This window comes from Diospyros lotus, chromosome 13 (genome assembly GCF_014633365.1).
Source record: "Diospyros lotus cultivar Yz01 chromosome 13, ASM1463336v1, whole genome shotgun sequence".
Taxonomy (NCBI): domain Eukaryota; kingdom Viridiplantae; phylum Streptophyta; class Magnoliopsida; order Ericales; family Ebenaceae; genus Diospyros; species Diospyros lotus.
This window is the reverse complement of record NC_068350.1, coordinates 38,373,579-38,385,561: the sequence shown is the minus strand read 5'-3', so window position 1 is coordinate 38,385,561 and position 11,983 is coordinate 38,373,579. Positions and strand designations below refer to the sequence as shown.

Here is an 11,983-nt window from a genome sequence, read left to right as displayed (position 1 = left end):
AATTTATTTCCTAGTATCTGTTGTTTAAAAAACCATAAAAACCTTGTTGCCAATTTATCCAAATGCGTGTGTGCTTGTGTGACATTCTTTTTTTATTTTGCCATAAATAAATTTCTCAGTGGACGACCTGGACTCATTCAGAAAATATAAATTTAAATTTGAACTACAACTGCACTCGTACACTGACGACTATAAACCTCTCACCTAAACAAAGAAAAAAATATAAAATTTTTATTGTGTTTTGTTTTGTGTTTTAATTGCAGGGTGGGAGTGCAGCCAGTGGGAACATACGGTTTCTTGCCATCTTTACAGCCGCGATCAAGACACAATTCTTATCACACATGGAAAGTGTATCGCCTTTCATTTGGATGTCATAGCCTCGTTCCAGTAATTGCCCCAAGCTCAAAATGTTGTTTTTCATCTCTGGTACATAGTACACATCACCAATATAGCTTTGACCACCTGTCTTCAACTGGAGTAGGATTTTGCCTTTCCCCTTGACTGGCCTTTGTGACAAATCACCAAACGTGATAGTGCCACTAAATTCTTCATCGAGCTCCGCAAAGAACTCATTTCTACCACACATGTGGTTGGATGCTCCCGTGTCCAAATACCATGTACTTGAACTCCCGGTGTCCACACCACTATAAGCCATTAGTAGGACCCCATCATCTTATTTTTCTTCATTGTCAGCATAATTGACTTTCTCCTCATTTTTCTTATGGTAACACTCAGAGGCATAATGACCAAACTTATTACAATTATAGCATTGAATGTTAGATTTATCATACCTCCAGTTTGACTGGCGTCCACGACCTCGTCCTCGGCCACGATTGCGACCATGTCCTCTTTGACTGGTTGTGCTTTCACCATCACCACCATTGTCATCTTCCTTAGGATGGAATGTACCACCTCTACCTCTTTGGCCATAACTTCTTCCTTTTCCTCGTTGATAGTTTCCTCGACTTGACTCACCACGTTTCCCTTGAAGTGATAACTTGGTTTGCAATGCTTGTTCAAGGGGTTTTTCATCTCCCTTGAGTCTCTCCTCGTATGCTTGAAGTGAGCCCATCAATTGTTCCACATTCATCTCCTCCATATTTTTTGATTCTTCAATGACAATCGTCACAAAACTAAATTTTGAGTCAAGTGACCTCAAAATTTTTTCCATGACTCGAGTATCATCTATTTTCTCTCCATTTCTTCTTAGTTGGTGGACAATAGAAATCACTCGAGAAAAATAATCAAAAATTGACTCTAATTTTTCTTGACGCAATGTTTCAAATTGTGCTCGAAGAGTTTGGAGACGAATTTTCTTTACCTTTTCCACACCACCAAATGCCTTTTGGAGAAGTTCCCAAGCCTCCTTGGATGTAGTGGCTGAGTAAATTAGCTCAAACATGCTTTCATCAACTCCCTGATAGATTGTATAAAGTGCTTTTTTGTCTTTTTTCCTTTGCTCCTTCAATTCTTTCTTAGCCCCAACAGTTAGTGCGGCTTCATCTGTCTCGTTCTTTGGCTCATCATAGCCATCTTCAACAATCTCCCATATGTCGAGTGAGCCCAAAAGAACTTTCATTTGTATACACCAAATATCATAGTTTTGTTTTGTGAGCTTTGGAGGAAGAATCGAATTTGTAGCCATTTTGTAAGTTTCAAAATAACTTTCAAGTCTTTTAACTTTCAAGCAAAGTTTACGTGAGCTACTAAAGTAAAACCCACCAATTAAAACAGTGAGCCACCAACCGCCAAAAATCAATGTAAAGCTCACCAATTTTGACTTTTCTTTGTTGGAAATCCAAAGCTGCAAAGCCCCGTGACGTACTCCACTAAATTATATTTTCTTTTGTCTTTTCTCTTCAGTTCCAATACTTCTTCACCACGTGCAATCTGCAAATGCTGGGCTCTTTATGTTTTGCTGGTTCGTCTTTTCCTTGGTGCACAGCTTCCTTCTCCAGACGATTTTTCCAATCAACCTTTTGTAAACAAACTTGGATGATGGCGATAGTCTGGAGATGCCGCCTCCTTCGCAACTCTGATTCCTCAGGCTCTGATACCACTATGTTGGAGGTATCTTACTCTTCTCTCAACAAACTCACCCACTCCAATCACGTTGTGTGTGATTGTAGTATAAAACTGAAGAAGACTTAAAAAAGATGTGTATTTCGGTGATTGAAAAGAAACTGAGATACAAAGCCTATTTATAAGCAAGATTCAAGAAACAAACATAATGACACTATTTAAAAGATTATTAATATCACACCATTAAAACACTATTAAAATTAAGAAACGTTTTAGCCTATTATGCTTCTGACGTTTGCTCTTTCATCTTCTGTCTTTTGATCCTTCGTTTGCCACAAGTTTATTCAACAGCATGCAGAAGCCGCTCCGAAATCTGCCGCCGGCATGATTGGCTTCTGGTAGAGATTACAGGATTTGCAGAAGTGAAATAGCAAAGCTTTTTGTTTCTCTTCTTTGCTTTCTTCCTGTCTTGTGTTGAACATGGGGTTTTGAGTGAAGTAGAAGACATATGCTATAGAGAAATAGATCAAATAAGGTAACAAATTAAGCTTGGTTTGCATGGTTAAGGGGTAAAAATAGATCAAAACAACTGTACAGGATGGTGTTGCAATGATACATAGACAAATATTATTTTGGTCTATATATCGATTAAAATAATTTAATTATGTGAGAAGAAGATCAATAGATACTTTGCGAATCATGAAGTGGATGAATGAATAATTGAGGGAAAGTTATCTGAAAGACCTCAAAGCTCTCTCTCTTTCTATGTATTAAATATATTTCTGTACTAAATAAATAAACGATTATTAAATAAATAAAATAAGAATTCTTAGTGATGTCGAATATTTATGCAAGTAGACCTAAAAGGCCTTATATGGAGGCAACCAATGAAGCTAGTTGCATGATTGTGGGCCCCTTGGTCCACCACACTCGAAGATAAGTTATTTATGATAAAGTTGATGAGTATAAGATGTCTATGACGTCAAGAGAGACATTCATGTGCACCAATCAAGGACGAATCTTAGGTATTACATGTTTCCTAACAAATTTTCAAAGAATTTGAGTAATCATGACTTCGCAATTGCAATCATAGAAACGTGACGAATGATGGCACAAATATAAAAAAACCATTATGACCAATAAAATAACACATGAATTCTCTTATTTTGTGACTCTTGCTCCTTCTCGCTCTCAAACTCCTTGCTTTTTGATCAATGGATTCTCTAAACCCTCTCATTTCTTTTTACTAATTTAAGTATTGAAAGGTCTTTTTAATAAATTATATTAAATAATTTTAAATAATTATTTTATAAAAATATTTACATTCTTCCCTTCAAGAAACTCAACTCACTCGAACTAGCTAGTGATATGATAGATCAAATTATTGTTAGTGGCAATTGTAATTTTATCAACACTTTTTGTTGCTATTTGTGATGCCGAATATTTACTAATGAGAAGCGTGCCGATCATTTTTGTGCAATTTTCTTCTATAAAGATCTTGATCTTAGGTAAGTTTTTATTTGATTAAAAATAATAATCCAAGTAGGTTTTCATAATGTTGTAGTAAATTTATAGAAAGTGAATATTAATGACAAACCTTAAGTAAATTTAATTTAACCCATCTTGTTATAATTTGATAAATTTAATTTATCAGTAAATTAGTCTCCAATAATTAGTTCAAAATGAAAATATTCTAATATTACAAAAATTGAAAAAAGTGTTTAGAAATCTATTTGTTATGAAAAGATTATTATTATTATTTTTTTTTTGTGTTTCGAGACAAAAAATAAAAAAGTGGAAAATCTAGAAGATTAAGTTGCGTTCTCTTTACTGTTTTCAAGTCATTTTTAGTTTTCAATTTTCTAAAATAATGAAAACGCGTTCTCTTTGCTGTTTTTAAAAATGCATTTTTGAAAACAAAAAAAAAAATTGTGAAGAAAACTCAAAACAACAAAAAGTTGTTTTGAGTGTTTTCATCCAAAACAAACTCAAAACTCATAATATATTTATTTATTTATTTATTCATATTTTATTATTGTAATAGGAAAAAATATTATAAAATTTATTAACTTTAAAATCTATATATATTTTTAATAATATACTAATATTAAATATTTATAATTTACTTAATAATCAAATTTATTGAATAAAATATCATTAAAAAAATATTTTCAAAATTTCAAAGAGAACGCGATTTCTAATTTTCTGTTTTGAAAAATAGTTTTCAAAATAACAAAAAAAAACGCGTTTTCAATTTTCTAAAAACAGATTACCAAAACAAAAAACTGAAAATGAATTCAAAACTCAAAATTGAAAATTGAAAAGCAAAGAGAACGCACCCTTAGATTTTGACTCGAGGATCAATTTGGCTAGTAGGTAGTGTGGGTCGGGCCCAAGGCTGAGTCCGGTCCAACTCCTTGGGCCGAATTTGTCACTTGAGTTTGATGGGCCTCCAAGTTAAATATGGGACTCAAGCTCAGATCTCGTCTTAATGAGAGGTATTTTTATATTTTCTTAATTAGTTGAAAAGTTCCATTATTATTTCTGTTTTCAAAAACAAAATATTAAAGGCTTCCAAAAATGAAGAATACATAAGTCTATTTAGTTATTAAAAATATTTTTAATTTCTAAATCCAATTGCAAACAAGTATATTTTTTTTTTGATGATCTAGGTGTTCGGGCTTCGCCCACCTAGTCTTTAAGGAGATCGATCTTCCCTTTGATTTAGCTTCTGAGTAAATCGGATTCGATTGCAAGTTTATACACTCTCAAGCGAACACGCAATTATTTTTCATCAAATATGATATTTTTACCTTTATCAAAAGTTGATTCTTTGTCACTCTCAAAAAAAAAAAATTTCAGAGCTTTACACTTGTGTCATGTCTGGCGGATGCAAACAAGTATTTTATTTCTGGGCCGGGGAAGAAAAGCCCAATAGGCATGGCCTAATTGGGCCCACTACCTAACGTAACACACCATCATGTGACACAGGCTAATTTAATTCGAAGTTCATTTTCATTTGGAATTCGAAATTCAAATCTGGTTTTCTATTCAACGTACCGCCCAAAATTCAGTTTGAAATTCGCCATTTTGCTTCGCTCTACGCCTTCTTTCTTCTTCTTCTTCTTCTTCTTCGAGTGAGATGCAGAGCACAGTGCCGCCGCACCTTCATCGGAGAAGCCCCTAGCCTCTTCAAGGTAAACGAACTTCGATGCTGTTGACGTTTTTCTTCTATTTTCGTTGACTCATCGGAAAATCAAGAGTTTTGATTGTCGGTCACCGGAAAATGATGTTTAAATCCTTCTTTCTTTGGATCTCATCGTTTTCCTTAAAGAAATGACCTCCCGTAGCCGTAAATAGTCATTTTCCAGCAAAATTTTCTGTGTCTTGCTCAGCATTTGATAAGGTTATTTTGAATTTTCATTAGAGTAAGAAAATGCCGGAATCAAGAGACAGATTGTCGAGGCCCGACGACGTCACCACACTATTTCGCCGTCGGCGGCAATCGATTGGTGGCATGGTTATTCTGCTTGACGAGCCGGAGGTGGATCATGGAACACCGTTCCGGTGGGGGGCGACAGGAATGACGGGTATAACTGGACCAGTGGGACTGGCATCTACGGGAGGCGGTGGCGTTAGAAGGCGTAGTTTGGGAACACCGAGAGTTGGAAGCGGACGTGGCCGGAATTTGCACGGAACACCTGTACATCTATGGAGTCGAGAGAACCAGCCGGCGGCAAGTGCCGGGCGAGGACGAGGTCGTTCGACGAATAGTGTGTTACCGTCTTGGTACCCGAGGACGCCTCTTCGTGACATCACTGCTGTTATGAGGGTAAAGAATTTTTGGCCTGTTTGATTAGTTGATTTTGCTTTGATTCGGTTCATTTATCCATTTTCTAGGATTCTTTTGCTGCATAATTTAGTAGTAGAGAGGTGATGTATGTGTGCGGTTCTTTCAGATCTTTGACCTCGCTACTTTTCTACCTCTCTGTATAGATGATCTTTGAAAGGAGGTCATGGTTATAATATCTTATAAAGGACCACGTATATTTGGAATTCTTTGTTTCGATTTCATGAAGCAACATTTTATAGCAATTTCATCTGGGTATGACTTGCATCTATACTATTTTAGGCGATCTTTAAAAGTCAAATGTAACTGATCATAAGGTAAAAAAAATGTATGTTATCAGGTAAATACCAAAATCATACATATAAATTATAATGGTCTTATGGCAGTGATGGCCATAACAGTGACCTTCCCCTTTTTTGTTTTTTTCTTAGAATTAGCTATAGGAGTTGTTTTTGTTGCTATTAACTTGTTTTTGAGCATTATACCTCTTTGTTTGGTGGAGATATTAAATGAAACAAGAAGGGAAGAGGAAAGATGAATTGTTTTCTTGTTAAAGGCATCTAAGTTTCATAAACCTACAAATAATGTGTGAGGATTTTGTGGGTGATTTGTCATGTTAAGATTGAAAGGAAGTTGGTTGATTGTCGTACTAGGTTCTGGTTACAAAAAATTTGTGATATCATTTTGAACGAACTTGATTAACATGTTGTTTTTCGTGAATCATGCGCACTAAATTTTAAAATAGGCCATTGAAAGAAGAGGTGCTCGCTTGACGGAAACTGAAGGCCAAGTGAATGAGGGTCCAATACGCCAGGACCTGGGAGCTGTTACTCCTCTACCTAGATCAAGTGCTCAACTCGAGCATGGTTTTTCTATAATCTCTCCAATTCCTACACTTGGAATTAAGTCTTTCCCACTCTCTGTCGGTAAAGTTCCAAAGATATTGCTTGATATCACCAATCAGAATTCTGGAGAATCGGATTGCCTCACGCCCCAGAAGAAGCTACTGAACTCAATTGACAAGGTTGAGAAAGAAGTGATGGAGGAATTGAAGAAATTGAAGAGGACTCCCACTGCTAAAAGGGCTGAAAGGGAAAAAAGAGTCCGCACTTTGATGTCGATGCGTTAATACAATCAATTTCTTTTGATTGTCAGCAGCCTGTGTTGGTATCTCGAAGACTATGGATTTTAGAGGGAGACTGGACAACCACCTGTGTAGTAATAAGATTGATCATCTTCTGATGATTTTAGGCTCTCGTAGTCGAACTAGGAAATGGTACTATATTCTGTGTTCCACCTATTAACATCTAGCTGAAGGCCCTAGTTAAGGATCTGTAGGCAATTTTTCTGTGATTATCTTCCACTGAAGATTTTGGTGTAGGATAAGCAATTGTGTCGGCTTCTGTTTACTGCCACTCCTTGAAGGCCTCGTGTGGGTTTGTAGGCATACTTTTTTACTGATGTACAGGGAGGATGTATCCCATTATCTGTTTCATCACATTAATAGTTCTTTAGGTGAAGTAAGACTCTCTCTATCATAGTAAGGATGCTACAATTTCTCTATAGATTCTTCTATTTTGATCATATTCTTCATTCTATCACTCTGCTCATGATTGTCTCTATCTGCAGCAAATTTCTACTGTTCTTGGCCAACTCAAGCAAAATTGTTTGGTCAATTGTGCATTGATCAGCAAGATGGCTATTTGCTCTATGTTTTTAATGTTTTTGTTTTTGTTTGCCATGAATTTGTTCTTAAATGCAGTTGGATGAAATTGACCAAAATTTCAAATTTTATACCACTGTTGCCGTAATTTAGGCAGACTACTAGATCCGGAGAGACATCTCCAGACATGTTGACTTCCAACATGGGGATTTTTGTTTCGGCCATTGTTTGCAGCAACCAAGCTGCTGCCCATTGATTGTTGCAAGAGTTGGGCTGGACCAGTGGAGGAGAATAGAAAGTAATGATGCTGGTTTGTATAAAATGCTGGTCATTTGAGGCTCAGCCATGAATATTTTGCTGATGATGGTAATGATTTATATGGGCTTCTTAGAGTTATGATAGCTGGCTTATTAAGTTACTATGTGCTTTTTTGGGGTGAAAAAGGGTAGAAGCCTGACTCTTTGAGACCTTGAAAGAGAACTGAGAGGGGTGGAGAAATATCATGGTTTGCCTCCTGACTCAGCTTTGCCTCCTGACTCAGCTTACAAATATCATTCTTGTTAGGATTTCTTTTAAAGATTCATTGCTCCTCTGTTTAAACTTGTGGACCTTATGAGTTGAGGCGGTAGATTGATTAACTATTACTAAATTAAGAATCAGAATTCACAACTTTAGACTCGTTAGGTAATGTTTCTAACCCTACAACTTTAGAGGTGGGTATGATGTGCAATTTTTTCTTGGACTTGACAAGTGTTGATCAATGAAGGGGCCATTTGCATTTTACAAAGTATGCCTTGCAGTTTCCACAAGTAGGATAGTGATGGAGGATTTGAATGTTAATGAATTGTATATCTATTTAGTAAACAATGTAAGAGTTTGGTTATATTTATATTCATGCTTGCTTGTTTTGATTTATTATTGTTATTTTTTATATTATTTTTATATTTGTCATATTATTATATAAGTGTCATTAAAAATATCATAATTGAGTGTTTAAGTAACATTTTTGAACTTGTTTAGATGATTTTATTGAAGATCTAATCAAATTCACCGTGCACTTGACCTTGTTTCTAATAGGAAGAAGCCACAAACTTGGATTAGAGACAAGGGAGTAGAGCCCAAAATATCATAATGGAAGTGAATGAAAGAATAATAAGCCACAAACAAATAGAAACAGACAAAGAGAAGAAATATAACAAGCTAGCTAGGGGTGTAGCCATCCTTTGGTTTGGAGAATACGACGTTGTTGATTTCATTTGCAGAATTAAAGGCCGGCCGGCAACGCAGGGCAACCCAATTTGATTGGTACTTTTTTAAGTGCTAAAATGGACCATAAATATTAAAAACACCCACCATCCACCGTGAGATCTTTGTTTTTTTTTACCTTTTCCTTTCACGTGGGTCCCACTTTTCATACCCATACATGTTTTGTGTTTAGGGTTCATGCTCGAGTTGATGTTATCCAATGCTAAACTCATATATCTTCATGTTTTGAGTTGATATTATTTAATTTATTTTTTATTAGTTAAAAAAGAATAACAAGTAATAGAATAATATTTTTTATTATAAAAATAACACCGAATTAGAGTAAAATTATAACTAATAATTTGAAAAAAATAATTAGACAGATTTTATGTAAATTTTTTTAAATAAATTAAGATAAAAATCATGAATAAGAATAGAAGAATTTATTATAAAAATAATAAAAATTATAACTTTTTTAAATTATAAGGAGATAATAATAATAAATTTTCTTAAAAATAAGAGAAAATACTTTTTAATTTTTCACACTATTTTTTCTCTTTATAAATGGAATATTGAAAGATTTGAGATGTTTGGATGAAATGGGAATGCTCAAACCTTATGGAGGGGTATCCCAATAGCAGTTAGGCTGCCTAATTTAGGCTAGAATTCAACATTTTTTTGGATAAAATGATATGATTTATTATGTCAAATAAAAACAAATACTAATATTGATTTGGCTATGTCAAAAGTTATGTGAGTGAAATTATTTATATGACAAAATTAAACTCAATCAAACCAATAATTTTTAAGCGTCCTAAAGTGAAGAATCATTAGCTGAATCATGAATTTTTTTACACTAATAAAATATCATAAAAATAATTAGATCTTTTCTTTATTCTTAAACTATAAAATTATTATTAACCGCTCCCATTCATTAATATATAGGAGGGAAGAAGTTTAATCTTTCTAATCATTGTTCCTTAAATCTCACAAACACATATTATTCAATCATGAATGAGAGCAATTAATTCAAATAATCCATTACGGGTTGATTTATAATAGTATTTGATTTGATATTCATGTCATGTTGCTTGCAAGGGAAACTACAATGAAAGAGACAAAGCCTTATATATATGGAGCTAACGAGGGGCTCTATCTCTCTCAAGTCTACTGGCGGAGCAACCATGGCTGATCTTCCAAGCTCCGTCGTCTTCCTCCTCATTTGGCTCGCTTCCATGGCCTTCCTGCGGGCCCGGGCCCGGGCCCGAACTCTTCCGCCGAGTCCACTCGCCCTGCCGGTCGTCGGCCACCTCCACCTCCTCTCCCCAATCCCCCACCAGGCCTTCCACAAGCTCTCCATCCGCTACGGCCCCTTAATCCACCTCTTCCTCGGCTCTGTCCCTTGCCTCGTCGCCTCGTCGCCGGAAACCGCCAAAGAGTTCCTCAAGACCCACGAAACCGCCTTCTCGAACCGCCCTCAAATGGCGGCGGTTGATTACCTCACTTACGGCTCCAAGGATTTCTCTTTCGCCCCTTATGGGGCTTACTGGAAGTTCATGAAGAAGCTGTGCATGTCCGAGCTTCTCGGCGGCCGGACGCTGGACCTGCTTCTCCCGATTAGGCGCGACGAGATGGAGCGTTTCGTAGGGCTTCTGCTCGAGAAGGCAGTGGCTGGAGAGGCTGTGGATGTTAGAGGGGAGCTCATGAGGGTGACAAGCAACATAGTATCGAGAATGATCATGAGTGAAAGGTGTTCGGAGAACGAGGGCGACGCCGGCGAAGTGAGGAAGCTGATCCAAGACACTGCTGAGCTTACCGGGAAGTTCAATCTCTCGGATTTCATTTGGTTCTGCAAGAACTTGGATCTGCAGGGGTTCAGAAGGCGGCTGAGAGAGGTTCGCGACAGGTTCGACGAGATGATGGATAGGATCATAGGGGAGCATGAAGAGGCGAGGAAGAAGAAGAAGAAGATGATGATGATGATCAATGAGAGCTGTGATCATGGAGGTGAAGCAGCGAAGGATTTGCTTGACATTTTACTTGACATATCTGAAGATGAGAGCTCAGAGATGAGATTGTCCAAAGAGAACATCAAGGCCTTTGTTCTGGTACTCACTCAGTAAGGCTATAGCCACCCGTTTTGATAATTTCTGGTTACTAGCTACTAGCTATTACCATGGCTGTATGTCTGAGTTTGCAGGATCTGTTTGCTGCTGGAACAGACACGGCTGCGCTTACGACAGAATGGGCTCTAGCAGAGCTGATCAACCATCCAGAGATCATGGACAGAGCCAGAAAAGAAGTAGATGAAGTGGTTGGAAGGAGCAGGGTCGTGGAAGAATCAGACATTGCCAAGCTGCCTTATCTCCAAGCCATTGTTAAGGAAACACTAAGGCTGCACCCAACTGGACCATTGATTGTAAGGGAGTCAAGTGAGGACTGCACCATCATGGGGTACAAGATACCAGCCAGGACCCGGCTGTTTGTCAACGTATGGGCTATTGGGAGGGACCCGAACCACTGGGAGAACCCGCTCGAGTTTCGACCAGAGAGGTTTCTTCTGGGAGAGGAGGGGAGTGGGAAGGGCCAGTTGCTGGATGTGAGGGGGCAGCACTTTCATCTGTTGCCATTTGGGAGTGGAAGAAGAGGGTGCCCTGGAACTACACTGGCAATGCAGGTTGTGCAGGCAAGCCTTGCAGCCATGGTTCAGTGCTTTGAATGGAGGGTTGGTGATGGAGGGAATGGCAGTGTGGACATGGAGGAAGGGCTTGGCTTAACCCTTCCAAGGGCTCATCCTCTGGTTTGTGTTCCTGTGGCTAGGCTTCATCCATTTCCATCAATGTGACCTATCCTACTAGTGTACCAAGTAGGAAAATGAAAACATAAAAAGGACCCTTACCTTGCTCTTCGCCACCCTTGGTTTGGTTTGCTCAAGATGTTAATTTCATGCATGCTTCATCAATGCTTAAAATGTGAACTCTTTGTAATCTCCCTTGTCGGTATAGAAACTTCCCCAAATTCTTACCTATTTTCGGTCTCAAACTCAGATCAAAGAGGGGGATTGCTGCGGACAACTCACAACCAACATAAAGCTCATCAGATTAGCAAAGTGAATTCTAAACAAACAATAAATTGTTGTTGGCCCTACAAATGACAAGACTATAAATAGAAATGATTGGCAAACTAAAATTTATACACCCAAT

At 37.4% G+C, this 11,983-nt stretch overlaps 3 protein-coding genes across 3 annotated transcripts; 2 read left to right on the top strand and 1 right to left on the bottom strand.

Moving 5' to 3' along the window:
* Positions 1–253: 253 nt before the first annotated feature.
* Positions 254–1,579, bottom strand: LOC127788229 (uncharacterized). The gene is made up of 2 exons (XM_052316340.1): positions 792–1,579; positions 254–644 (listed from the first exon to the last, which is right to left on the bottom strand). Exons 1-2 carry the CDS (start codon positions 1,577–1,579, stop codon positions 254–256), a joined length of 1,179 nt encoding a protein of 392 aa, XP_052172300.1.
* Positions 1,580–5,048: 3,469 nt separating this feature from the next.
* Positions 5,049–7,587, top strand: LOC127788281 (protein POLYCHOME-like). The gene is made up of 3 exons (XM_052316407.1): positions 5,049–5,219; positions 5,450–5,854; positions 6,618–7,587. The coding sequence occupies exons 2-3, from the start codon at positions 5,459–5,461 to the stop codon at positions 6,999–7,001; spliced, it is 780 nt and encodes a 259-aa protein (XP_052172367.1). The 5' UTR covers positions 5,049–5,219; positions 5,450–5,458; the 3' UTR covers positions 7,002–7,587.
* A 2,340-nt stretch (positions 7,588–9,927) lies between these two features.
* Positions 9,928–11,808, top strand: LOC127788546 (cytochrome P450 93A3-like). Its single transcript, XM_052316959.1, has 2 exons — positions 9,928–10,888; positions 10,981–11,808. Exons 1-2 carry the CDS (start codon positions 9,965–9,967, stop codon positions 11,623–11,625), a joined length of 1,569 nt encoding a protein of 522 aa, XP_052172919.1. The 5' UTR covers positions 9,928–9,964; the 3' UTR covers positions 11,626–11,808.
* Positions 11,809–11,983: the final 175 nt, after the last annotated feature.